Below are 23,918 nucleotides of genomic sequence, written 5' to 3' on the forward strand. Positions count from 1 at the left end.
AAGGTGAAGACGGCGAAGACGCAAGCGAGGGTGGAGGAGTCGTCGGGCGCCCTCCTGCCCGGCGGTTGAGCCTGAGCCTGAGCCTGAGCCTGAGCTTGAATGCTTGAATGCTTGAATGTTTGAATGCTTCCACCCCCAGCTGGGCTTGACTTTTGTCGTGATGTGACGGCCACAAAATTCACCAAATGCGAGGCGGCTCAGGGTGCCTTGTAAAAATTTTCACCCAAAATAGGAGCCACTAATTTGCTTAGGTCAGTCCAAGCACTTTGATTGGGTAAATGTTCCAGCTCCAAAGCTGCGCAAATCCAAAGCCAGACGACTTCAACTCGAATTGTGCCAGAGGCCGTCCGCGAAACAACGGATCGAGGTCCAATGGGAATAGAAGCTGGTCGTGGGTCGGAGGACGGGGGCGAGGGCCGGGGAGGGGGGGGGGGGGGGGGGGGGGGGGGGGGGGGGGGGGGGGGGGGGGGGGGGGGGGGGGGGGGGGGGGGGGGGGGGGGGGGGGGGGGGGGGCGCGCTGGCACTCATTTCCCGCTGCCGCGGCGACTGCGAAAAAGGGGCGACAAGAGAGGTTCCCTGTCGACAACGTGGCTCCCCGTCACTTGCTTGCACTTGAAGGCTGAGGTGCTTGGGTAAACGGGCGGCAGCGGGCACAAAAGACGGTGAGCTCGCGACCAAGCACAGCAAGCAAGCAAGCTGCTGCAGCAAAGCGGAGGCGGCCAGCAAAAACAAACAACAGCCGCGACTGCGACTGCGACTGCGACTGCGACTGTGCTGTGGGCAAGGAAAAAGGGCAGTCAAAGCACTCACGCATAAATGGGCCCAAGACGGAAAAGACCTTCACGGGACCACCCGGTCGCTACCTATGTGGGTGGGTAGAGTGCAGCCCTTGACTCGAGCAGGTCTGTCGTAGTCGTGCAGTCAGTCAGTCCGTCAGTCCGTCACTGTCCAGCTCCAGTCCACCAGCATCCAGCCCTCACTCAAGCCCGCCAGCCAGCCAGCCAGCCAGCCAGCCAGCTAGCCAACACATCTCTCTCTCTCCCTCTCTCTCTCGCGCGCGCGTTCTCAGCATCCATCAATCTCTTTCCCCCCCCCCCCCCCCCCCCCCCCCCCCCTTCCCCCGTCTCTCGTCTCTCACTCTCTCACCCCGTTACCCGCCGCCCTGAGCGCTTCCCCTCCCAGCCCCTAGGCAATGGCCCAGCAGCGTCTGCGCCCTTCACACACTCCTCGCCTGCATCAGTGGTAGCTTGCCCAATACATACATACGCGTCTACCTACCGCCAGCCACGCACGGTGCTATCGTCACTACGGCCGCTACTATTGCCGCCTTCACCGCCTCGCCTCGTGCTGACAGCTCACTGCCCGTCAGAGAGAGAGAGAGACTGGACGTCTTCCTCAGCTCCACGCGTTGGCCAGCCAGCTCACCCACCGCTCGAGACCGCCCCTCTGTGCATTATTCTTATTCCAAAGGGGCCTGAGTCGCAAAACCCGTTGTGTGCGTGCCGACTGTGGGGCCCGCCCGCCGCACAGCACTTTCACAAACCCACCCCATCCTCAAAACTCGTCCGAGATTGTCACGCCGCGCCTCCGACTTCCAGAAAGCTCGTCGAACACCACCGCCTGTCGGCTTGACTCGCCCAAAATCACCGAAGAGCTCCTATTGCGAAGATCGTCGACTCTCGCGCCGCACCTACCACCAGCCCAACTCGCCCGAACGCTAGAAGCAGCCGCTGCTCCTTTTGATCGATTAAAACGAACCGGCCATCCGGCACGCCTCCCGCCTACCGTGGTCCTGGACAGTCTCCACGTTAGCTCGCAAGCCCTTTTCCAAAAGCACCTCTCCCTTCTCGCCCTCTCTCGCTCTCTTCTTCTGTTCATAGTCAACTGGACCCTGACTGATTCCCTCCTTCTCCCCCCCCCTCCCCCCCCGGCCGCCACTCTCACTTCCGGTCAAACTACCCCAACCACCTCGTCGTCCATCCAGTCTTGCAATGAGCATAGCAATTCAATAGGATACCTCGTCAACCTCCCCATTACTATTCCTCCCTCTCCTCCTTCCCTTACCCGCCCCTTTCCCCATTCGGTGAGTACTAGCTCGACCGACTTTCCGCCGTCCTTCTTTGCTGACGACACCAAGCAACCACAACCCCTTCTCTCCACCCCCCACCACCAGTCAATCGTTCGCAAGCACTCTCGTCATGACGGTTGCTTACGACACGTCGTTTCGGGGTTGGTCCTCGGGGTCTCATGGAGCTGTCTGCCTCGAAGACAAGTTCGAGATTCTCAAGGATGTCGGTGATGGCAGCTTTGGCAGCGTCTCGCTAGCACGTGTGCGGAGCGCAGGCGCTCACCTCGCGCGGAGGGGAACTTTGGTACGGCATTGGCCTGCTCGGTCGCAAGACTCCCACTGACGACGCCTACCCAGGTCGCCATCAAGACGATGAAGAAGAGCTTCGACAACTTCAACCAGTGCCTCGAGCTGAGAGAAGTCATCTTCCTCCGCTCGTTACCCAACCACCCTCACCTCGTTCCCGCTCTCGACATCTTCCTCGACCCCATGAGTAAGAAGCTGCACATTGCCATGGAGTACATGGACGGCAACCTCTACCAGCTCATGAAGGCCCGCGACCACAAGAGGTTAGACTGCTCCACGGTCAAGAGCATCCTGTTTCAAATCATCTCTGGTCTCGAGCACATTCACGAAAACCACTTTTTCCACCGCGACATCAAGCCCGAAAACATCCTAGTTTCGACCTCGGCTCCCGACACTGGCAATGCATTCAAGCGCTACTCGTCTCTTGTTACTCCTCCTTCCACGCCGCCCCTTTACACCATCAAAATTGCCGATTTTGGACTGGCCAGGGAAACGCATTCCAAGCTCCCTTACACGACCTACGTGTCGACGCGTTGGTACCGCGCACCGGAGGTCCTCCTCCGCGCCGGCGAATACTCTGCACCCGTCGACATTTGGGCCGTTGGCGCCATGGCCGTCGAAATCGCCACGCTCAAGCCGCTGTTTCCCGGTGGCAACGAGGTTGACCAGGTCTGGCGCGTGTGCGAGATCATGGGCAGCCCCGGCAGCTGGGTGAATAAGCACGGTGCCAGGGTTGGAGGTGGTGAATGGAAGGACGGCATCAGGTTGGCGCAAAAGCTTGGTTTTTCGTTCCCCAAGGTACTCCCGCCGGATCATTATTTTCTTGCTGCGCCAGACTAACGAGTGTTGCAGATGGCCCCGCACGCCATGGACACGATTTTGCAAGCGCCCGAGTGGCCGGCGAGCTTGGCGCACTTTGTGACATGGTGTTTGATGTGGGATCCCAAGAACCGCCCCACGTCGACGCAGGCCCTGTGCCACGAGTTCTTCACGGATGCCGTCGACCCGCTCCGCCCCAAGTCGTCCGCTTCGCGCTTCCTTGGCCGCAAGCACTCGGACCTCAGCACCAATGCCTCGGCCAAGGACAGCGACTCGCCCAGCTTGACGTCCAAGACCTCTTCGTGGTTCCGCAAGTCGTTGGTGGCCCGTGACAGCGCTCCCGCCGTTCCTCAGCACACGAGCGTCCCCAAGCCAATCTCGCCGCAGCCTTCGCCGCAGCCGTCCAACACGTCTGACGCGACGCTCATGTCGAGGAAGAGGGCGGATGCAGCTAAGCGGGCAACTTGGACAAACGGTGTCACAGGTGCGCCCATGCCAATACTACCTTCCATTCGGCCAATCTCACCTTTTTCCGATGCAGTCACAGCCCAGGCAACCCCGAAGCCCGTCGAGGAAAGGGCCTCGCGCAAGATTGGTCGTCAGCTGTCGCTTCACGGTAACCACTATGCAGACATGCACCGCGCAGAAGCCGAACGGGCCCTCAACGGAAACGGACTCGCCTCGCCATCCAACCCCCAAAAGGAAGGTTTCTTTTCGCACTTACGCAAGCGCGCGAGGCGACTTTCAGGTCGGTACCAAGCGCCTCCCTCCCCCGCCGACCACGACTTCGAAGCAAGCGCTGGATGTTTAGCTTGGGGCTACAGCAACCGTCATTCGATGAACGTCGACCCGCCGCCCGCTCCGACCAGCAACCCCACAGGTGTGCCGCAGCCGGACTCCGCCGAGATGGATAGGGCCATTCAGCATGTACGCTATAGTTTGGAAGGTCTTTCACCAGCCGGTAGCGTCTCAAAACCCTCTTCTCGTGTGGCCAACAATCCAATGCTTAAGAGACACCACTCCTTGCCCCATGGAGGCGATGGAAAAGGACCGGTCTCTAGCAGGACTCGCCGCGCGCTTCAGCAGTCGACAAACGCCAACCAGCGGTACGAGACACCAAACGAAGAAGAGGAGCTCCTGGATGAAGCTCTAAAAAACGCCCACCGCGCCTCCCGCCGGCTCGCGCGACGCGACGGTCCCACGAGCATCCCGCAAGAAAACGTCCGTCCTCCTCTGCAGCCTTCCGTCGCCGATTTCCCCGCCGGATCCTACCTGACCCCTACTCCGTCGGCCAACCGCAACCTCGGCTTCGGCAGCGCCGTCTACACCACCCCTTCGAAACCGGTTGATATTGCGAAACGCCAGTCGCAAACTCACGAGCACTCCTGGCCGACACCGCCCGAGGAGCAAAGCGAGTGGGCCTCCTCTGCGGCCGCAAGTATCTTTGCCGCCCAATCCGCCTATCGGTGAACCTGACGGCTGCTCCCAACATTCTCCTTTTCTATTTTCCACTTCCTACGATTAATTGTAATTTGGATTGATCAAATAGCCCACGGGCGAATGTCAATGTTATCGGATCGGAGTCTTTTGGGGTTCGCGGCGGCGATGACCAAGTCCGGCAGGAACGGAACCGCGGCAGGCGTCTCAGGCAAATCGGTGTTTCGGCTCAAGTTCGATATTCTCACCAGCGACTGAACTGGTCGGCTTGATCATCTCGAGCCTTGTTTGCGGACAGCCTTCCTTTGCCTCGTCGGTGCGAGGAACATTTCCTTTGTTTGCTTTCCTTGACTTCCATGGCTTGGGTCTATTCGAAAGCGAGACAGCATAGCCCCCTCTTTTTTTTTTTTTTTTTTTTTTTTTTTTAATATGGTGTTTTGAGACATTCGGGAGGGTTTACATCAGAGCAGGAAGTGGGAATCTTCGGGGTTTGGGATTTTTTCTTCATCTGTCGTTTTTGCTTCAAAGTTCGCTTCATACCCCAACCACGTGGCCCTCGACCAAAAAAGAGCGAGGTGAGCCAAGTTTGTTGCTTTTCTTTCCTTATCTCCTTGTCTCCTTTTCAAAAGACGGAGTCTGTTTATTATGTTGGCGGCATAGCGAGCAGCTGGTTGCGAGAAATTCTATCACCACCACACCACCCAACACCATTGCACCTGTATCAAAACACATTTCTGTACTGTACCTATTTCGACCCCCCACCGCCACATCACACACACATTCCCCATTACAGCACCGATATCCCCCACAGTTTTCAAGTTTTCCTTGCGTCTCTTCTTACATAGACGGCAGCGCACAGAGAGGCTGAGAGAAGCTCTCACCAAAATGAGCGAGCCTTTTGTTTTTTGGCCGATGCTTTTTTGCTTTCTTGTTTTTTCGCTTCGAAACTTGCTGCAACGAGTAAATGCTTGCTATGTTTCGTCCGCCTGTCGCTTGCGCAATGCTTTATCCAAAGGAGAGCTGTAAGTCAGGAGCTACGGTATGTGATGCGTGCTTTTCCTTTTTGCGTTTGGGAACGCTTGCTCGGAAAAGAGTCGAGATTTTTTTTATACCCCCTTTAGTTTTTCATTTCTTATCCCTCTCTACACCCTTGTCATAACGGCGCTCAGGCTACTATTTGATCTTGCACACAGCCAGCGCTTTGGAGTACTATGGATTGGAAACGGGTCGACAAGCATAGCATGGGATAGGACACTCGCTTCATTACCAGGGAGAAGCCAGGGCCTGAAGGGAAAGGGAAAAGACGTGTACAAAAAGAATCAAGAAAGAGAGATGAAATGCCTGAATATGGTGGAGAGATGGGTAGGCTTTTGGACAAGCAGAAAAGTACATAGAAATCAATCTGCCTCCCTTGCCGCCCTTGAAAATCATTCGACCATGCATTTTCAAGTGCATCCTTCCGCCATTGAATCACTCATTCCGTGCCACCTCTAACTCCTGTTCGTGCATTTTTTGTCGGCGAAAGGTAGCAAGCAAGGGCTCAATTTTCGCGCTTCTTCGCGTTCTCGCCCCTCCTTCCGGCGGCGCGTCGCGCGGCGCACAGCGCGTCCACCCTCGCTCGCCCCCTCGCCTCACCTCGCCAGGCAGGCCATGGCGACAAGCCTCGGCAGCTTCCAACGCACCTCAATGCTGTCCAGAGTCTGGACTACCGCACGTTACCTGCAATAATACAACGGCAGCGCACGAAACAGACACACAACTGCCGCGGTGTGCGGCGCAGCAATAGGCGAAGAACAGCTGGCAACGTGGCTGTGCAAGGTGTGGCGGGGCGGGGGGGGGGGGGGGCATACAGGGGCGACGACGACGGCCACTCAACGGCCAAACGGGCTTGCATCACTGCATCCGTGCGGCGGGCAGGGGATGCGTCACGCATGATCGAGGCGTTGCACTGTGTGGACCAATTGACCATTTGAGCGACCGTTGGACCGAACGGGGGCTGGTGGTGGGGAAGCGTGGTAGGTATGGGGTGGGGTGTCTTTGGCGCGGTGGTTGTTGGCAGCAGGTTGCGGTTGCGGTTGCGGTTGCAGGAGGTTGGAGAGGCGGCTGGTGGATTGACTGGACTGGGTAAGTATGTGTAAGTGTGCTGCATGATGCAGCAGCAGCAGCAGCAGCAGCAGCAGTAGAAACTATTGGAGGTTGCATTGCAATGCAATGCGTTGTGTGGCGTGGTAGGTAACGGGGTGATGTAGCAGAGTGAGGGGTAAGTGGTGGGGAAGAAGGAAGGAGGTAAACAAACAACAAAATGACTGCTAGCAGGCTGGGATACTGGATGCTCTTCGTCATGAGAATAGAACACAAATGCCGGTTGGGATTTCCGATTGTGCTGGAGATCGAAGACTTGTTTGGCCGTCATGCATGGCGTGCTAGGGGCCTCGTTCATCTCCCTGTTCCCCTCAGCGTCACTGCTACCCAACACCTTGCCAACCTTCCAAGTCCAGAGGTTGATGGAAACCGGCAGACTTGCTTTCCTCGATTATGATCAGGGATTAGCTTTCAACTCACTCGTGAATTCGTGCTCCTCTCGCACGGCGGTACATCCTGGATGAAACTTTTTAGCTTCGCGCCTCCCCGCCCCTCCACCATGACGTCGCTTGCATCACCTTCTCCCCGTGCGTTCACTCCAGTCTCGAACCAAACGCAAACCCAATCACAACAAACTCTGCAAAAGAACAGAAGGAGGTGCATCCTCCGTCGGCAACCTCCCGAATCCTGGCCCGGCCCTCCTTTTTTGACATTGCTAGTTGGCAAAGCGAAATGACGCCAACGAAGCCTGTCTTGTCGCCTGCTTGCTCACTTGCTCGTCCTTTGCTCGAACTCTACACACACAGTCTCTACTTTAGCCTGACGTGCGGCCCGCTGCCCGCTCCGCTCTGTACCTCGCATGCCCGACGGACGGACGGGCGGGCGGACGGGTCGGTCGGCGAACGGATGCGCTTCCGTCTTGTGAGACTAGGCGGGCAATCCGGTCTGGAGGAGGTGGGGAGAGGGCGCATGTGAAGACGCCATATCAAAAAGCTGATGTGGAACTATTGGAGAGGTTTTGATGTTCCGTCAAGCAGGTAGGTTTGATATGGTGGTTGGGAGAGGAGCATGCCACGCGACGACGGAGATGGTTGGAATTTTTTGGGTTGCGGGCCGGTCGCGGTGAAGGACCGACTGCTGCGCCTCTGTTGTTTTTTTTTTTTTTTCTTTTTTTTTTCCGTTCTCTCTTTGTTTGTTGGTACTGAATTGTGGACGGCGGTCATGTTGAAGCTGCTCGTTGCGAGAGCGGAGACTCTTCCAGTGCTGGCGTTCTCATTTACCACCCGCAGCACTTTACCGCCGGCAAAAAAAAGTCGACGCATCGCATCGCGTTCCACGTCGCATCGGCATCGACATCACCACCCGCCTGTACCTGCATGCGATAAAGTGGTGCAGTGCGGCAGCGGGACGGATAGGCTTTAGGCTTTTGACTTTTTGGTCGTTGGATCTTGGCTGCCCTTGTGCTTTCCTTTCTTGCCCGCCGCTCTCTGCCCTGCCCTGCCCTGCCCTTGCACTTCTCCTCTCGCCCTGTCTGGCCCTGTCGACCTCACTTTTGCTGCCCCTGCTACCGTACCGTTGCTATGCTGCGTTTTTCTCCTGCGTGCGGCAACTCACGTCCGCTGAGCCGACTGCAGCTATGTTGCCGCTCAAGCGCGTTTGCAGAATCCCCCTGGCCGGGCCCTTCACAACTCAGATTCAACGTCCAGTGGGCAAACGGGGCGGCCAAGCACGACAAAAATTGATCTCAACGGCCCATCACCTATCTCTTGATTCGCCGGCAATCCCTCGTGGCTGACGGCTGGTCCTAGCCTCCTCGTGGTCAAGACGAATTTGTCACGTCCAACGGGGACATGGAACGCTTCTGGAAAAAGAGAGCGCTGGCCCTACGGGCGACACCAGTCAGGTCCACCACTGCTCGCTGGACGAATCCACTCTCCTCCGCCTGCCATGGTCGTCGTCATTGGCCATGGCGAGTCAAAACAACACATCATTCTCACGAGGACCGCACATCCACCACCGGCGCTAACCCGCCACGCGCCCAAACAGGCAAACAAGTGATAAAATAGAATGGCCGCTTTGCAATCCTCCTCCGATCTTTGCGCCAGTCTGGCCTCTGGTTGGCCCGCCATCTGCCTTTGACCTTGTTAGTCCCCCGCCGCGTTTGCTGCAAACGGGAGCCCTTGCAAAAGGCGGTCTGGCGGGGATGTGCCTTCCGATGGGCGATCCGTAGACGTTTGGAGCTCCTCAGTGGGGACCGGCAGCAGGGCGCAGAGAAAGAATTGGATGGAATTTTTTTTTTACCGGTTGATGTGGCGGTGTGAAGATTTCATCGTCTCCCGCAGGTCACGTGAAAGGGGTTGCTTCTTCCCGCCTGTTAGTCTCCACCTCAAACCCTTCTCACGGATTCCAGTGGATTGTAGCTGCAGGAAATAGCGAGTTCCTGAATAGATCGGGGCAGTGAGATCTTCCTGGTTAGAAAGGGCAGTGTCTTTCGTCTTTGCTGTGCTGTTCTTGATTTCCTTTTTCTTTATGCTTCCCGTTTCTCAACGAGGTGGTTATGCCGGTCAGGGGGGTACGACTACTGTCCGCCTTTGTCGACTGCATCATCTCCGATCGACGCTCGTCTTCTCCAGACCGTCGACGTCGAGTCCGTCGCTCGCGTGGGATGCCAGTGCTGGGGTCAAATTTCCGATTCGTCTGTTCTTCCCTCGCTTCCTTCTCCAACAGGCGGATGGATACATCCCGAAAACAACACCAGATGATGGATCAACAATCCCAGGAGTGACAGGTCTCCCTCGCGAGTCGTCTCATCTCTCCTTCGCTTCGCAAACTGCCACATCAGTCGAGCCCATCGCCCATCTTCAAACAAAGCCATGGCCCCCTGGCCATGGTTGTCTTCCGCTGAGACCTCCAGGTAACGGCTGCAGAGCACAGTGCCTCTGGCGCTCTGACCAAACGAGCTGCTTCTGCAGCTAGTCAACGCGGAGACCGCCATGCCTTGGTCTGCACAAAAATCCTTCCTCGATTCACACCTATGGGCATCCAACAACGCATCCCAGACACACCGCAGCGCCTGCCCTGCCTAACATGCGTCCGTCCCTGTGCGAATCCTTCCTCTCCCTCCCTCCCTGCCGGGCCGCAAGGTGGTCCGTCACTGAGTGACCGGTCACCAACGTCTGGCGGAGGGCTCCGCCGACCGCTTCGCACCGCACCGCTGCTGGATGCATCCCTCAGCGCCGCCGCCTCACCTCACCGCCTTCGATCTTTGTGTCGCTATCTCCATCCAGATGCATGCATGCAGCCGAGGAGATTACATGTGCAGATGGAGAGAGCAGAGAGTGGGCGAGTCAGTTGGCAAGTGGGCATGTACGAAGTGAGCAGTCGTCAATATACGAATGCTCTCCTACGTACATGCACTCGTAAATGTCATGGATGTATGTATGGATGCTGCACGCTTCCTGCTGCTGCTGCTGCTGCTGCTGCTACGCCCTGAACAGACACAGGGTTCATTAAAATCGAACAAGCAGTTCGATAAACGACCTGTCAAACGCGGCTCGGCCCACGCTCCGCGACTGCACGTCTAACGGTCATGTCGTGCTACATACATACATGCATGCATTCAATAAATTGCGTGTGGGCTCATCGACTTCGAACGATCCAGAGGAGTCCCCGCAACGGGCCTGGAAGGGATGAATCGACGCCACCCATCCCTCTGCGCTGTGGTGGAGTGATGAGCTGGGGACCACCACGGCGCTTAAGACATCCCTTTTGCTTCGGAATCTTGTGAGTGCTAGGGCCGGAGCGGTGAGGGTTGATGTATGCATGCTGTTTCTTTTGGGCGACAGCTCACCAGGCATAGCTGTGATGGCGGAGGACCGCTCCTTGGGCGCGGCTGTAATGGTGGCCGACTGCTCCCTCAGCGCCACTGTGGTGGCGGACGACTGCTCCCTCAGTGCGGCTGTCGTAGTGAAGGAATACTCACTCGGCGCGGTTATGATGGTGGAGGACTGCTCCATAGGCGCGGCTGTGACGGTGGACGACTGCTCCCACAGCGCGACTAGGCTGTAATGGCGGATGACTGCTCCCTCAGTGCGGCTGTGACGCTCCCTAGAGGAATCATCCCTTTCTCCACCCCCTATACCAGTGTTTCTTCGCATTGACGACACACATCTTCCGTGGACAATGATGCTGAACGCTACCTGCCTCCAACGCAGTCTAGTGAAAGCAGCATAGCTCTGTTAATCATTCTTACTGTAATTAAGCGCAGCAGACACAAGCAACGCAAAGTGATCCTTTATCTAGTGGCTTTCCCAAAAAGTGCAACTCTTCTAATTTCATCGTTACGCTTCCCAGCTCTTTAAGCTTGTTAACGGAGCCGATGAGCGGCGCACCACGACAGTTTATATACTCTGGAGTGACGAGTCATCAGGCACATGGCAGCTATAGCGTCGCACATGTTAGTGAGCGTAGGAATCACAAGGATCTGTTAGAAACGCATGTAAATGTAACCTCTAGCACCTAGTTCTGCGTGCGTGCAACTAACCAGTGTCATAAGGCCAGACTATACGCTGAGATTAGTTGCGGATAAGTATAGAAATGCTATGCATCGTGATATAGGTCGCCATTATTATGGCACAGTACCGTTACATAAATGCTTCCACTGAATGATGACCTCATTATTCCAAGTTCCGAAAAATCACCAACTCAAGGAGGACTCCAAAAAGTGAATTTTGTGTCCAGCTTCGTGGCAGGACCGCCGAATCATTCAAGAGGCGATAGTCATGAAAGAAAGTAAGAGGGGATGATGATGCAGAGCTCTACTTTACACGATCATAATGAAGCAAGTGTCTTGTCATCAATTAGAGGTTTTAGGTGGCGATGTGGTGTAAACGGAAGCCGGAACATGGTGGACTTCAGCAAGACACGATGCTTCCCTCGTAATCCAAAGCAGAGTTGATAGTAGGGAATTCTTGGAATCAGCGTTTTTGCGCGGTCCAGCGCGCAATTTGCTGCCATGGACAATCGAAAGACGTAACCCTAAACCCTTGAACCGCCCCCCCCCCCCCCCCTTTTTTTTTTTTTTTTTTTTTTTTGCACAACCACCGGTTCCCTCGGTAACCCAATCACAGTGGGTGAAGAAAGACATGGCAGTCCCTAGTTCCATCTATAATTGGGTACAACAACTCGCCAAACGCAGTTATAGCAGCAGACGATTGCTCCCTAGGTGTGGCCATGACCGCGGGTGACTGCTCCCTAGACGCAGATATACAGGATAGCGGACAACAAATCCCTAGGCACGGCTGTAAATCTATCGTATCACTCATACAGACGCTTCCACTCCAACTTCGCCCCAAGCTCCTCATCATCACTGGAAGCAAGCTTGCCCACCTCCTCGCCAGGCCGGACATCTCAAATCCTCACCCACATATTTCTCAGCAATCGGGCGCACTCCGTGCCCTCGATCCCACTGCCTCCAGGAGGCACGGCGACGTACGGCAAGTCGCGCGTCAAGGTCGACACGCTGCCTAGAGTGTCAGAGGCGCGGATCTGGGACTGCAGGACGATGGTGGTAAGCGTGCAGAGCGTCAGGACAGCGGTGGTGACGACGTAGAGGGCCACCCATCCCGGGGAGATTTCGTACGTAGGGGCTGCAGGCGTTGTCCAGCTGCCGGTAGTTGACGCCCAGTCCCTCAGTTCACCGAGGTACCAAGATTCAGTGTTGTTCTCCGCCGAAGGCGTAACGCCATCGGTGCCGAGGTAGGTCGACGTGTTGAGACTCATGTGCCAGTACGTGTTAAGCAGTAAAGCCAGGCGCGATTGAAAGACCGACAATGGGACATCTTTGTATGAAGGCGTGTCTCCTATCGTAGACCAAAAGCCCTGGGTTAGATCATACGGATATAACTCGAATGGCCCTGCCTGCACTACATGACCCGATGCTAAGAGGCTCGTCAATTCATCAAGTCCAGCCTCTTCCCACGGGAAGAACGTTGTGGCTGTGATTAAGGGTGTTGCGGGAGGATCGTGTGTTCGCCGAAGCGCTTTGGAAACGCCGTCCAGTTCTCCGGCAGTAGTTAAGCGAGAGCATTCAACTTGGACATCGACGTATTCGACTGTGACACCGCAGACGGTGACCATGTTGTCCACTTTTTTCTTCCGCATGCTGTAGCCAAACTTGGGAAATACTTCGTCAGCCGAGATATTCCTCGTTTCCCAATTGGGTTGAAGCGGTCGCAGAAATGTGTTTGGGTACGATGCGTTGGTAAGAATCGAGGAGAATGACATTGTGCTGTTTTCAGAAGGACTTTCTCGACCCATTCGTCTATGGGTTCCCAGGCTGAGCACTATCAAGGAAAAGTAAATTTCAAGCCAGAACATTGGGAGGATGTACAGCTCACCTCGAGATTATGATTGCAAATAGTATCTGAAAATTCCCCTAAAGATCGTGATGAGTGCCATTGATCGCTTCTTTGGGAGTGATTCGATCTATTGCCGCGTTCAACTTCTTCTCGAAATCCGGCAAGGACATGTCTGCAGACATGAGAGAGGCTCCTGGATCTGACAAGACAGAGCCATACATCATCACCCTATAGACAGTGGTGGATCCAGAGCCTGATGAGACCATTGATCCAACTGTAAGATTAGTGACATGATTGTTGGGATAGTAAACCAGGGAAGCATCTCCCGTGTCGAAATTGTTTCTCAAACTCAAGATTTGATCAACAGGTATGCCGCCAGCGGGACTGAATGCCAAGACTGCGCGCAGTTGCACTTCCTTGACCGTGTTGAAAAGTGTCTGACTTCGCACAATCGTTTCAAGAATCTGTGCATTCTTTCAGTCCAAGTTTTCTACGACTTCAAAGATGAAGCAGATGTTTACCCCCAGCTTGACACCGCGCTCGGTGCGATAAAGGGCAGTAGTCTTTGACATGGTGCCTACAACAGCGGCGAAAGCAATTGGCCACAAGGTAGATGCGACTTTTGCGGACTGCACCCCAATTCTGCTTGCGGAAGATTCGGTCTTATCCTTCAAGCAGAATATGGCGATTCCAAGGCCTGTCACAATCATTTAGAAAATGGACTTGGTGTCAACCTGGTGGATTGGATGCTCACCAGTGAAACATGTTGGGACCAAAACAAGAGAGATGACACCAAGAACTCGGCTTGTCATGTCGGTGGTCTCTTTCAATGTTCTCGCGCCAGATTTCCACTCAGACAACTATTGCTTTCCCAGTGAAACTTGGTTTTCCAAGGCCTCGATTGCTTTGGAAAAACCCCTTGAGTAGGCAATGAACGGGTGGCACATGGAACAAAGTCTGCATACCAGATTTTCTCATTGGAGCATCGCTGGAAACATCGAGCGGGTGGTGGTGAGAATCTGGTGACTTTGCAGAGGAAACCAACAGCTGGCGAAGAGGACCAAAACGACTTGGATTCAGAGTCTCGGAGGAGCTCCACGCAGATGTGTCCACCAGAGAAGGGGTCGGAAAACGAGAGGTTGACGACCTACGCAAAGACACGGGCCGAGAGCCTGCGGAACTGTTTGCCAGGCCGTCTTGTGAGGATTCCATTGCCCAGGGAAACGACAATGGCGTTTGAGAGCGAGACTCAGACTTTCCGGGGACCTTGGGTAGATGTCTCACCTAAGACAGCCAGAACCTCTGCTTGTGGTTGTCGGCTGTACCTCCGCCTTGCTGCACGTTTTCTTGTATGTTCAAGGCAGCAGTGCGACTGTGGAATCTGAACTTCCTTACTGGCGTGGGCGGGAATTTCAAGCATGCTGTGGCGCCAAAAACAGCCCCCGCAAGCCAACGATTCACGGCTCTAAAAGCGATATCGCGGAGGCCATGATCCATTTTGGCCCCATTACTGCAGTGCACCGGTCGTAGAAACGCTCGTCAAAGTTGAGGGCGTCATACAAGCCGACCCAAATATAGATGGAGCAAGAAGAAGCAAGCGCTGCAGCTTTGGGCCTCATTAATGGCTCCCTGTAGCAGCACCACACCTGCTCAATGATTGCCGGCTGCGTTCGGGTGGTGCGATGCTCAGCCTGTATGCGTAGTTTGCTCGATGAATAAAGTCCAGGGAATCAAAAAGTCAGCTTATTTCCTCTCCAATTGCAATTTGCGTCGCGATATTTGGTCTAGGGATGCAGCGTGGCAGCGATGGGATGAATGAGAATGGAGTAGAATTTTGAAGATAGTTCGAGGCGGTTGCTCATCACCCACTGCCTGGCCTGGTAACTTCCGGGAACAGCTAGTCGATCGTGTAGAAGTGGATGAGGAGGCAGTCGCGGCTTTTTATCCGCCGGGCTGGACAGAATTGGGCGGGGTGGAAGACAAGAAATCGAAATTGTCGCCACGAAGTAAAAGCCAGCAGGCTGATTCCCGGTACAGCGCTGGTGACACAGTCCAGTATGTTTCAATATAGACTGTAACCAAATCTTGTTCCTACTCGTACGAGCGATTCCATTTCAGGCTTGCCACCAGCTCTTGATTGTCGCTGAATGCAATCTTTCCAACCTGGTTCTCTGGTTGCACATCCTGAATTCTCACCCATATGTCCTTCAGCAGGCGTGCGCGCTCTGAGCCTTCGAGACCGCTGCCTCCACGCGGAACGGCCACGAAATACGGCGAGTCGCGTGTCAAAGATGACACGCTGCTCAGAATATCAGGCGCACGGGTTCGAGACTGGAGTATGATGGTGATGAGGGCGCAAGCAGACAATATCGCCGTGGCGATCACATAGAGTGACATCCAGATTTTTGAGATGCTGTAGGTCTGTGGTGTAGGCGTGGTCCAGTTGCCAGTCGTGGTACCCCAATGTGAAAACTTAGAGTCTGTGGGTGACGGAACGCCCAGATTGGTGCCGAGAAAAGTGGTGGTGTTGAGTGTGATATACCAGAATGTATTGATGAGCATAGACAAACGGGCCGAGAAGATGGGCGAGGAAATGTGGGAGTAAATAGGATAAGAATCGTAGTCGCCCTTGGAGGGAAATAGATTTGTCGGGTCTCCGAGGTACCTTTCGAAGGGACTCGACTGGGACGGGTGAGTACCTACGAGCAAAAACGAAAGTTCGTAAAGATTGTTGTGTGACCACGTCCTAAACGGGCTCATTTCTTGGGTTTCGGGACCACTGGGGATGTCCAATTTCTGTCGGACTTTTCTAGCAGCACAACTAAGCTGGCCTCGAACGAATAGACGGATGCATTCAACGTAGACATCAACGTAAGTAAGCGTGACATGGCAAAATGTCATTTCGTCATAGCTTCTGATGTTGGAATCTCCAGAGCGACCACCGAATACAAGGATGTCTTTTGAAGGACCATACGGCTCTTGTGCATCGACAGAGAGTAGATCCATGAAGAAATTGGGAGCTGTTCTGCCGGAAGAGTTCTCGTAGTAGATGGTTTTGTTTCTGGTTTTGTGTCTCTCGAATTGCGTATCATTGGTCTGGAACCAGCGTGTCAGATTCGTGAAGTCCGAGCACTGGCAACCTTGATTAGCGACACAATTTTGAAGCCGATGAATAGCTGACGTCAGGTCTACTTACATCGAGAACATTATAGCTGGCGGATAGGTTGAATGTCATGTTCCCGGCATCGGAAGTGCTGATTCCTCGGACTGGCACTCCTATCAAAGATTCAAATGCCACGACTTCATCTAACACAACGTCCACCCACTGGTGTGGAGAGCTCCTATTGTATCCAGGAAGCAAATGGAGCAAAGGAATCCTGACATTTCCCCACATATCTTGCCGTGTTCCATTGATGGCCTCTGACGGAGTGATTCGCTGGACAGCGTCTTCGAACCCTGGGCTCGAACCATTCGCAAGTAGAACCGCGGAATTAGCTGCTGACAACGCGGCCCCATAGACCATTACCCAAAAAACCATATTGTACGAAGCACCACTCCCACCATTGTTACCCCATATCATCGAGAGCTCGTGGTGGGGATAATAGAACAGTGTTGGCGTCGACATCTTGGGAACACCCTCAGGCCGTAGAAGACGGAGGACCGCTTGACCCCCAACGGGGCTGAGACTCCATATCCCGACAAGTAAAAACGTCCAAAGACTAAGAAGTCGTAAGCTGTAGCAACCTTTGAGAGTGCTCGTGAGCGTCTGGCTTTGGCTGAATAATTCGATAGTCTGTCCGTAAAGTCAGTGAAAAATTGGGGCTGGTTTCAGGAAAGCACACACTCCAAGCTTGGCCCCCCTTTCGGCGCGATATAATGCAACGGCCTTTAGCATTGGTCCTATCACGGCAGCAAAAGCGATGGGCCATAAGGTAGACGCTATGCGCGTAGCTTGGATCACTGATTCATTCGAATTCAACACACTCTCTCCATTCATCAAAGAAACGAAAACACCGAGAACTGTTTGAAGTGTCAAAAAGAAGTCTCAGGAGCGCTAAGACTGAGAGAATCTGACCAATGAAGCTCGTTGGAATCAAGGCTACAGTGGCCTGAGAAAGAACTTGAAGCGGTAAAGCTGTGGTCGTGTCTCTCAACTTCCTTGGCTTTTCTGGCCAACCAGGAATCTCAGGTCTCTCTGAAGGTTCTGAATTGTTCAGTACTGCTTCGGTTTTGCTCCCGGTGCTCGGATTCTCGGAGAGCAGAAAGGCAGAGTCAGACTCGCGGATGGCCAGAGCGGCATCCATTGTAGGGAAGCAAGGTAGCAGTTGAAGAAGAGACACGGATTACAGAGAATCCAAGAATGTCATCCAGCAAAGTCTGGAAAATATGATTTATAACAGAGAGGGTGAGGCAGAATGTTAGGCAGAAGGCTGTGAAAACGACTGAAACATTTCAGCCTTTAGTTGCCAGGTTTCTCCAGCTCTTCCCGTTGGTGTCAGCAGCTGCTGTTTTAGATCTCAGCCAGTTGGGCAGTGGTTCCACAACTGTCGTGGCACAGAACGCCTTCATGTGCTTGCGCCATCAATGACATCGGACTGATTGGCGCGCGATCGGCAAGGTGTCTCCATCTTCATGATCACCCTATGGCTTGTCCAATGTCGGGGCCTGCGATTTCAACGATGGAGTGTCGTCAGATTCAAGGCTGGTTTTCAACTCCGCTCAATCATTCAACATTGTCGTCGATTCCGCGGAGTCCTGATCAGCAGGTGGTAGTGCAAGGCAGGCTTCGGCTTCCTGCATCCAATGCACAGAAAACCACGTTGACTCGATGATCCGTCCACTCGTGGGAGTGCAAGTTGATTTCGATTCCATGGTGAATTATCAGAACAAAAGCGTCGAATTATCATAATGTCAGTATCTTGTTGAAGTGTGTCCATCAAAAGCTCTTTGACAAGGATTTGAGTGACAGCGTGGGGACTGCGATCGCTGGCGAGTCCAACGGTAAGTTGGCAATTTCTAAATCGGATGAAGGACAAGAGCGACAGCACATTAGGCGAGCAATGTGCGCTCAGTGTGTGCTCTGAAAGCATGATAAAACCTGAGATGTCGTCACTGTCTTCGATGGCAGGTCGGTCTTGTGGTTGAGCGTGGCGCTCGGCTTTGTGGGCTTGGTTATCGCAGTCGCGAATGGACGGAGGAGGCGTCAAGCCAAAGGAGAGCGACTTCCTCCTGGTGCCGTTGCCTTGGTGGCTGGTGTCAGTTACCTGATGCTTGAGCAGAGAAGCGTGACGTTGAGGTTGGTGTCGGCGATCATGGTCAACACCACGAGCGGAATGACCTTCGTGGGAAGACATGATCTGGACAGCAAGGAAAGAGGAGCAGCCTGTCTTTGCGCAATGGGAAGTGAGTGATCGCGGCGGGCGGACAATTAGTATATAATCTGCGAAAACCGCTACTCGAGTGTCGCCCCCCTACCCACACCGGTACGCTGGTGCATTGGAAGGGGGGCAGATCGACTTGGAGTCGACGAGAGGCGCTCGTCAGTTCGATTCCGGTAACGACCGCCGGAGCTCCCGTCATATATTACCTGCCATTTACTACCTACCATTTACTTTGCATTTAAAACCTCCTCGCAAGAGAAAGGTTTGATAGCTCCTTGGGGGAATACCCACCCCCAAGGAGTGAAGTTTTGCTCTTTTGCCCTCTTGCTCTTACTCACACAGTCGTTCTTCTACATTTGTCTCTTCTCTTTCTTTTTTTTTTTGGTGGTGGTTTGTCTTTTGGTTGAGCTTGCCGTGGCCCTTGAATGGTTAGGTTGGGACGAAGTTTAGTCATCACCTTTCCGTGGGCCCTCTCTTGTGTGGCGACGAATGGTAACCGTACTCTGGTGCTCGTCATCCAGCTCTGGCATCAGTCTGGGTGGTTGTGCAGCCCCTTGCCCTACGCGACGTTCGGAGTTGCAAGCAGCTATCCGATTAGGCAGTCGGTGATAGCGCAGCAAGCTGCCGCACGACCGACTCCACCCAATCACGTGCAACCAATCCTCCGCTCTTTTCCTCCAAGTCACGACGACTTGCAAGATCTTCGCCTCTTTGAGTCGCCGAATCCCGTCGCCCACCGGCTTGCTCAGCACCAAGGCTTTGCTGCATGCAGGTCGGTCAGTCCAGCCAAAACCATCACTTCCAGCGACTAAGAACTTGGCCCCAGCAGAAGGAGGCATTTGTATCCCATGGCACTCTGACAGGTCTCAGCGATTCCTCCACTCTCTCCCCCGTCGCCAAAGATCCCCGGATGCATTAAGACGTCCGCATTTTGCGTGCTTTGAACACCGTCAGGCTTGCACTACGCGCAAATTCTGAGCAGCCAATACGACGTTCCGCAGACAATCACACCATAGAAGACCGCATAACGGATTCGGCATATGAGAGGCGAGAGGAAAGTGGAGGTAGGTGCAGCAAAGCAGTGGCGGAAAGGGGGGAGGCGATTGCGAGTGGGCGTCGGAAATCAGGCCAAAGGGAGCTTCGAGACGGCGCTGCAACCTAGCAGCAAGCGGTCTACCGTTTGTCCGGCAAAACAGACTGTCTCTTGGGAAGTGTTCGTTGCTTGCTACATTGGACTTTCTATCGAAACTAATAGCTGTATCCAGTCATGATGGCATGGTTCCAGACGCTGTTGTCACTTCTAAGACAAACGAAACAAATATTGGCCATGGGCATCATAGTCTTCTTATTGATTCTAGCCGATGCTGATCATGAATAGCAACGCTAGTTTTGAACAAGGATTTCTAACTGTTCCGACTCCATCGACGGTCGCCCGCTTCGGTGATTACGTGTCAAACCGATCCAACTCTTCGTCCGTCGGCAAACACTGCACCAGCTCGTTTCTTCGCCTCCACCATTTGACTGCCCGCCGCTGCGCATTGCACCGCGCGCTGTACATAATGTTCATGGTGAAGAAATGACGAGCCTTTTGGAAAGCACTAGGTTTGACGTCCACGCCCCACAGACGCCAGCCGTGCGAGTCCGGATCCGAGTATCGGTCTTGATCGAGGTCGAGCTGCTTTTGCGGGGTTTGCTGATGGCCGTGTCCGTGGTGGTCCACGTTGTCAATGGGATTGCTGCGCTTCAACTCTTCCTCCTGTGGTTTGTCGACTGATTGCGCGTCAGCAGGGCTGTGCTGTTGCGCTTGAGAGTCTGCAGCCGTGCTAGCCCGGTTCTGCGTCTCGACGAGACTGGTGTCGCCAGCTCCGGTCCCGTCCAGCACCAGGCGTTGCGCATGGATCACTTCTGGCGACACTGCCACGCATCTGAGCCCGTCGTGCTGCGTTTCTTGTCCAGGCTCCTCGGTCTTGCTTGCATCCTTCTTGGGCTTTTTTCTCCGCCCATTTCCCCAACAAAGGCCACCCACTTCGTTGTCGAATGCTGCACCGCCGCCATCCCCCAGCTTCTCTAAAATCTTGTGCGCTCCCTCGAAAGTAACTCCATATGCATAAGTACACGTTGGGTGTGGCGACTTTATGATCCGCCTGGTAAAGTCAGGAAACGGCGTGTAGGCGTAGCGGTCATGTACAGCGCGCAGGCTCTGGGCTGGTAGAAGTGTCTTGTCTTCCTCGTCCACATCCAAGGTGGTGGCAAAAGGCGTGGTAATGGCAGCACAGTGACCGAGAGCAATAAAATCAAAGTCATGTGTGTACGGTGCCTCGAATGCCGGAAGAGATGTATCTTGCAAGGTGGAGTTGTCTGGTCCAGATGTTCCTGCGCTAGAGTCAAAATGCCTTGGACCTTGGAGACTTTGCCGAATCACGCGCAGGATCCCAGCGTTTGGCGCCAACTGCGAGCGGATTCGGACATCCCAGTCGGCATCGTCTTCGAGGATCAGAGCCGTGCTTATGTTGTGGGCAACGATATGGCGCAACGCGTCGAGATGTGCGATCCAAGCACGCGCACTGCCAGTTCTGGGGCGCTCGCCGTTGGTAGGCGACTTGCGCGCGCGGAAAGCAGCCAATTCGTCATCCGGTATGCGTCGGGACTGGCGAATCTCGACGTGGAGGCCGGTGCGCTCAGCAGCGGCGAGGAGGCCTCGTTGGCGCCAGGCAGTCGGCGACGACTGGTCTTCCGAGGAAATAGCGATTATGGTTTGGAACTACGTGACGAGCAAAAGGTTAGCAGAATGCCAAAGCGGGCGCAAACTGGGAAAAGTGGGATCGGAAGTAATACCCCGAGAGTGGCGTTGGCGAGGTCGGCGTGGCCGGACTGCTGTTGTCGCTGCGCGCTTTCGAGCGCATCCGCAATCTGGACGGGTTGCGTGTGGATGAGGACGTGGGAGTGCCACCAGATGAAGACGAAGATGATGGCAAAAGTGGTGATGAAGCGCGCCGGTCGTATCGGCAGATGCCGCGCCGGGAGGAGCATTGAAGATGTCAGGATAGCATTGATAGTGGTGGGTTGAAAGATGCTTCTTGATTGCGAATAAAGAGACGCAGCGGACTCGTTTGGGATTTGAAGAAAACAAATGAAGAAAAGCTAGCAGGTGGGGATGGAGTTGGTTCGGATGTGCTATGGGCAAGTAGCCGTTTCCGTGCCACCGGACCAATGATGCCAGGGTCGTAGGCGCGTGATGCGGCCGTTTGATAAGTCGACTGGTGGCTCACCAAGGAAGCAAGGGCGCCGCTTCGCTTTCTTGAGTCAACACACGTCTCTAGCCATTTGTGATACAACCTTTCCGCCGCTTGTCCAGTGATCCGCGCATTTACATGGCGAAAGACGACCTTGACACTTGTTTCCCGACTTTTGAGTCCGCGATGGCATCTGCCCCGCTTTTAGCCGCAATTGGGAACCCTGTGCCGACTTAGCCTAGCGACACCCGACAAGGATTGCACTGTGCTTCTGCGCGACCCTATTCCAACCTCATAGACCATGCCATGACCGAAATTGGCTGAAGGATGCTACACTGCGTACAGAGCTCCAGGAGTAGTTGGAACACCATTTTCTTGAGAAGACCTGGTCAGAAAATGGCCTGCCGCATCAGTCAATGGCGCTTACGACTGCCGGCACAGTCCTTTTCATAGATGGATATGGCCACTGGTGGACAGCTTCAGCGATGTGCATCGTACAGGGGCGGCGTTGAATCGCCAATGTGCCATGCCTTCCCGGCGCTTGGACAGCATGCCCAAGCCCCGTCCGGAAAGATACCTTACGACATCTTGTTTGCGGGGCGATGCCGGGCAATTGGAGTGCTTTCTGCATGCATTTCTGCAGCTTCAACGCCAGCCACCGACTCTGCCCTCATCCCACCTCTCTTTCTTCTCGCGCCTGAGGTAGGCCACGGTTCTACCATCTCTAATCCTTCTGACGAACTCGGCCACCTCGCGTTCACTAGCTTGATCACCGCCCTCGCCTTCCAAGAAGCTCTCTTCCAGACCACGGCAAAGAGCCTCCTGCTCTCCGATTGCAGCACTGAGCCTCTGATACAGAGCAGGCGGGCTGAAGTCCTTCAATGCCTCATCCTGCTCTGCTTGTTTGGCGCGCCATTGCCGTTCCAATGCACGCAGGCTCAACAGGCGAGACTGGACGTCTTGGCGTTCATGTTGGAGAACAGACTCGAGGTTCTTGAGAGACTCGGCCAGGGCGATGTTTTGCGAAAGAAGGTCTTGGATAGGCGCGATAGAGACCGCTACGGAAGGATGCGCAGTGGCGGGAGAATGGACAAGGGCACGCTGGAGCTCAGAGTTCTCGAGGACGGCCTGTAGGTCCGCAGTGCTGGGGCAGGGTCAGCATGCGGAAGTGTCAGGGTCTTGGTGGAGTGAACTTTTTGTCTTTCAGAATCTCAGGCAACCATCCCTCCTCTGGAAGATCAACCCGTGCAGGAGCATCTTCGGGCTGTTGGTAAGCAGCAGCGGAGTCGAATTGGTCAAGGGCTGGCTGGCCGTAGGCCGGTTGGGACGTCTGAGCAGCTGTGGGCGTGGGAGGCAGAGGTGGACCACCCAGAGGAGTGCCTCGGCCGCTGGAATGGGCAGAGGGTTTGGGCGGAGGTGGAGGTGGGGTGGACGAGTCAAAGTGGAAGTGGGACTGAGATGGGAGTGGGGTGTGATAAGACATGAGATTGCGATGGTGCGGGAGAGGCTGAAGAAGAGATTCCGAGCTACAGGTAGGTCATGACGCTGGACCTTGAGGCACGATGGCACGATGGGGAAACAGTTTTTCCGGCGGTGGCGGAATCCTGTCGCAGGCAACAAGGAAGCAAGTGGGAACTGGCGCGAACCGAAGCGGCTGGCGGACGTTGACAGGGAACAAATCTGCTGCTGCGCAATCCTGGATGCTTGGCAGGGGAAATAGAAAACCCTTCCCTTCCTTCATCGCATAACCTGAGGTATCTATCCAATTACGTGGCTGTCTCCGGGACAGCCGTGTTGTCAGTCATGGCATTCCTTCTGCCACTCGACCTTCTTGGGCCCCTGACGCGGCGCAGAGGTACGGAATGATAATGCGCCGTGGTCTTAGCGGCCAGCGAAATTGCGCGGCGTCGTTGTCCTTGGACGATATAGGCGCTGTCGCCGAGGCCGGGGGTCGACGACGAGACCCTGTATTCCTGGTTGCTCAGTCGAGATGGTTCCTCCAGTTGCCGTGGATTGGATTGGACTGGATTGGATTGACTGGCTGAATTGGGTTGCGAGTGATCGCGCCACTTTCCGCTGCTGCTCTGGCCCCGCTCCAACAACTCGTCAGTCTCTTTCCCCTCTCACCAGCCTGTCGAAAGAAACAGAAGCGCCCGCTGCGCCATTGTCTGCTGTTGGCGCCAGACGCCCGCGAATCCCTGCTGTTGCTCACTGGACCACCGCCAATCAATTT

General features: G+C 54.7%; 6 protein-coding genes across 6 annotated transcripts; 1 reads left to right on the plus strand and 5 right to left on the minus strand.

The window, feature by feature from the left end:
- Positions 1-2,198: 2,198 nt before the first annotated feature.
- Positions 2,199-4,794, plus strand: IWZ02DRAFT_504505 (serine/threonine-protein kinase MAK; the record flags this gene model as incomplete). Its single annotated transcript, XM_066770360.1, has 3 exons — positions 2,199-2,372; positions 2,426-3,172; positions 3,227-4,794. 3 exons carry the CDS (start codon positions 2,199-2,201, stop codon positions 4,661-4,663), a joined length of 2,358 nt encoding a protein of 785 aa, XP_066627092.1. The 3' UTR covers positions 4,664-4,794.
- Positions 4,795-12,121: 7,327 nt separating this feature from the next.
- Positions 12,122-13,643, minus strand: IWZ02DRAFT_429169 (uncharacterized protein; the record flags this gene model as incomplete). The annotated part of the gene is made up of 4 exons (XM_066765968.1): positions 12,122-13,056; positions 13,104-13,243; positions 13,291-13,535; positions 13,593-13,643. 4 exons carry the CDS (start codon positions 13,641-13,643, stop codon positions 12,122-12,124), a joined length of 1,371 nt encoding a protein of 456 aa, XP_066627093.1.
- A 1,519-nt stretch (positions 13,644-15,162) lies between these two features.
- Positions 15,163-17,420, minus strand: IWZ02DRAFT_495851 (uncharacterized protein; the record flags this gene model as incomplete). Its single annotated transcript, XM_066770155.1, has 4 exons — positions 17,147-17,420; positions 16,916-17,091; positions 16,268-16,864; positions 15,163-16,203 (listed from the first exon to the last, which is right to left on the minus strand). The coding sequence occupies exons 1-4, from the start codon at positions 17,373-17,375 to the stop codon at positions 15,163-15,165; spliced, it is 2,043 nt and encodes a 680-aa protein (XP_066627094.1). The 5' UTR covers positions 17,376-17,420.
- A 378-nt stretch (positions 17,421-17,798) lies between these two features.
- Positions 17,799-18,425, minus strand: IWZ02DRAFT_429171 (uncharacterized protein; the record flags this gene model as incomplete). The annotated part of the gene is made up of 1 exon (XM_066765969.1): positions 17,799-18,425. The coding sequence occupies one exon, from the start codon at positions 18,423-18,425 to the stop codon at positions 17,799-17,801; it is 627 nt and encodes a 208-aa protein (XP_066627095.1).
- Positions 18,426-19,858: 1,433 nt separating this feature from the next.
- Positions 19,859-21,879, minus strand: IWZ02DRAFT_14812 (uncharacterized protein). Its single transcript, XM_066761875.1, has 2 exons — positions 21,288-21,879; positions 19,859-21,213 (listed from the first exon to the last, which is right to left on the minus strand). Exons 1-2 carry the CDS (start codon positions 21,480-21,482, stop codon positions 19,897-19,899), a joined length of 1,512 nt encoding a protein of 503 aa, XP_066627096.1. The 5' UTR covers positions 21,483-21,879; the 3' UTR covers positions 19,859-19,896.
- On the minus strand, positions 21,880-23,356 carry IWZ02DRAFT_14811 (uncharacterized protein). The gene is made up of 3 exons (XM_066761874.1): positions 22,879-23,356; positions 22,113-22,829; positions 21,880-22,059 (listed from the first exon to the last, which is right to left on the minus strand). Exons 1-2 carry the CDS (start codon positions 23,166-23,168, stop codon positions 22,331-22,333), a joined length of 789 nt encoding a protein of 262 aa, XP_066627097.1. The 5' UTR covers positions 23,169-23,356; the 3' UTR covers positions 21,880-22,059; positions 22,113-22,330.
- Between the last annotated feature and the right edge of the window lie 562 nt (positions 23,357-23,918).

Source organism: Phyllosticta citriasiana, assembly GCF_038021145.1.
Source record: "Phyllosticta citriasiana strain CBS 120426 chromosome Unknown IWZ02scaffold_1, whole genome shotgun sequence".
Lineage (NCBI taxonomy): Eukaryota > Fungi > Ascomycota > Dothideomycetes > Botryosphaeriales > Phyllostictaceae > Phyllosticta > Phyllosticta citriasiana.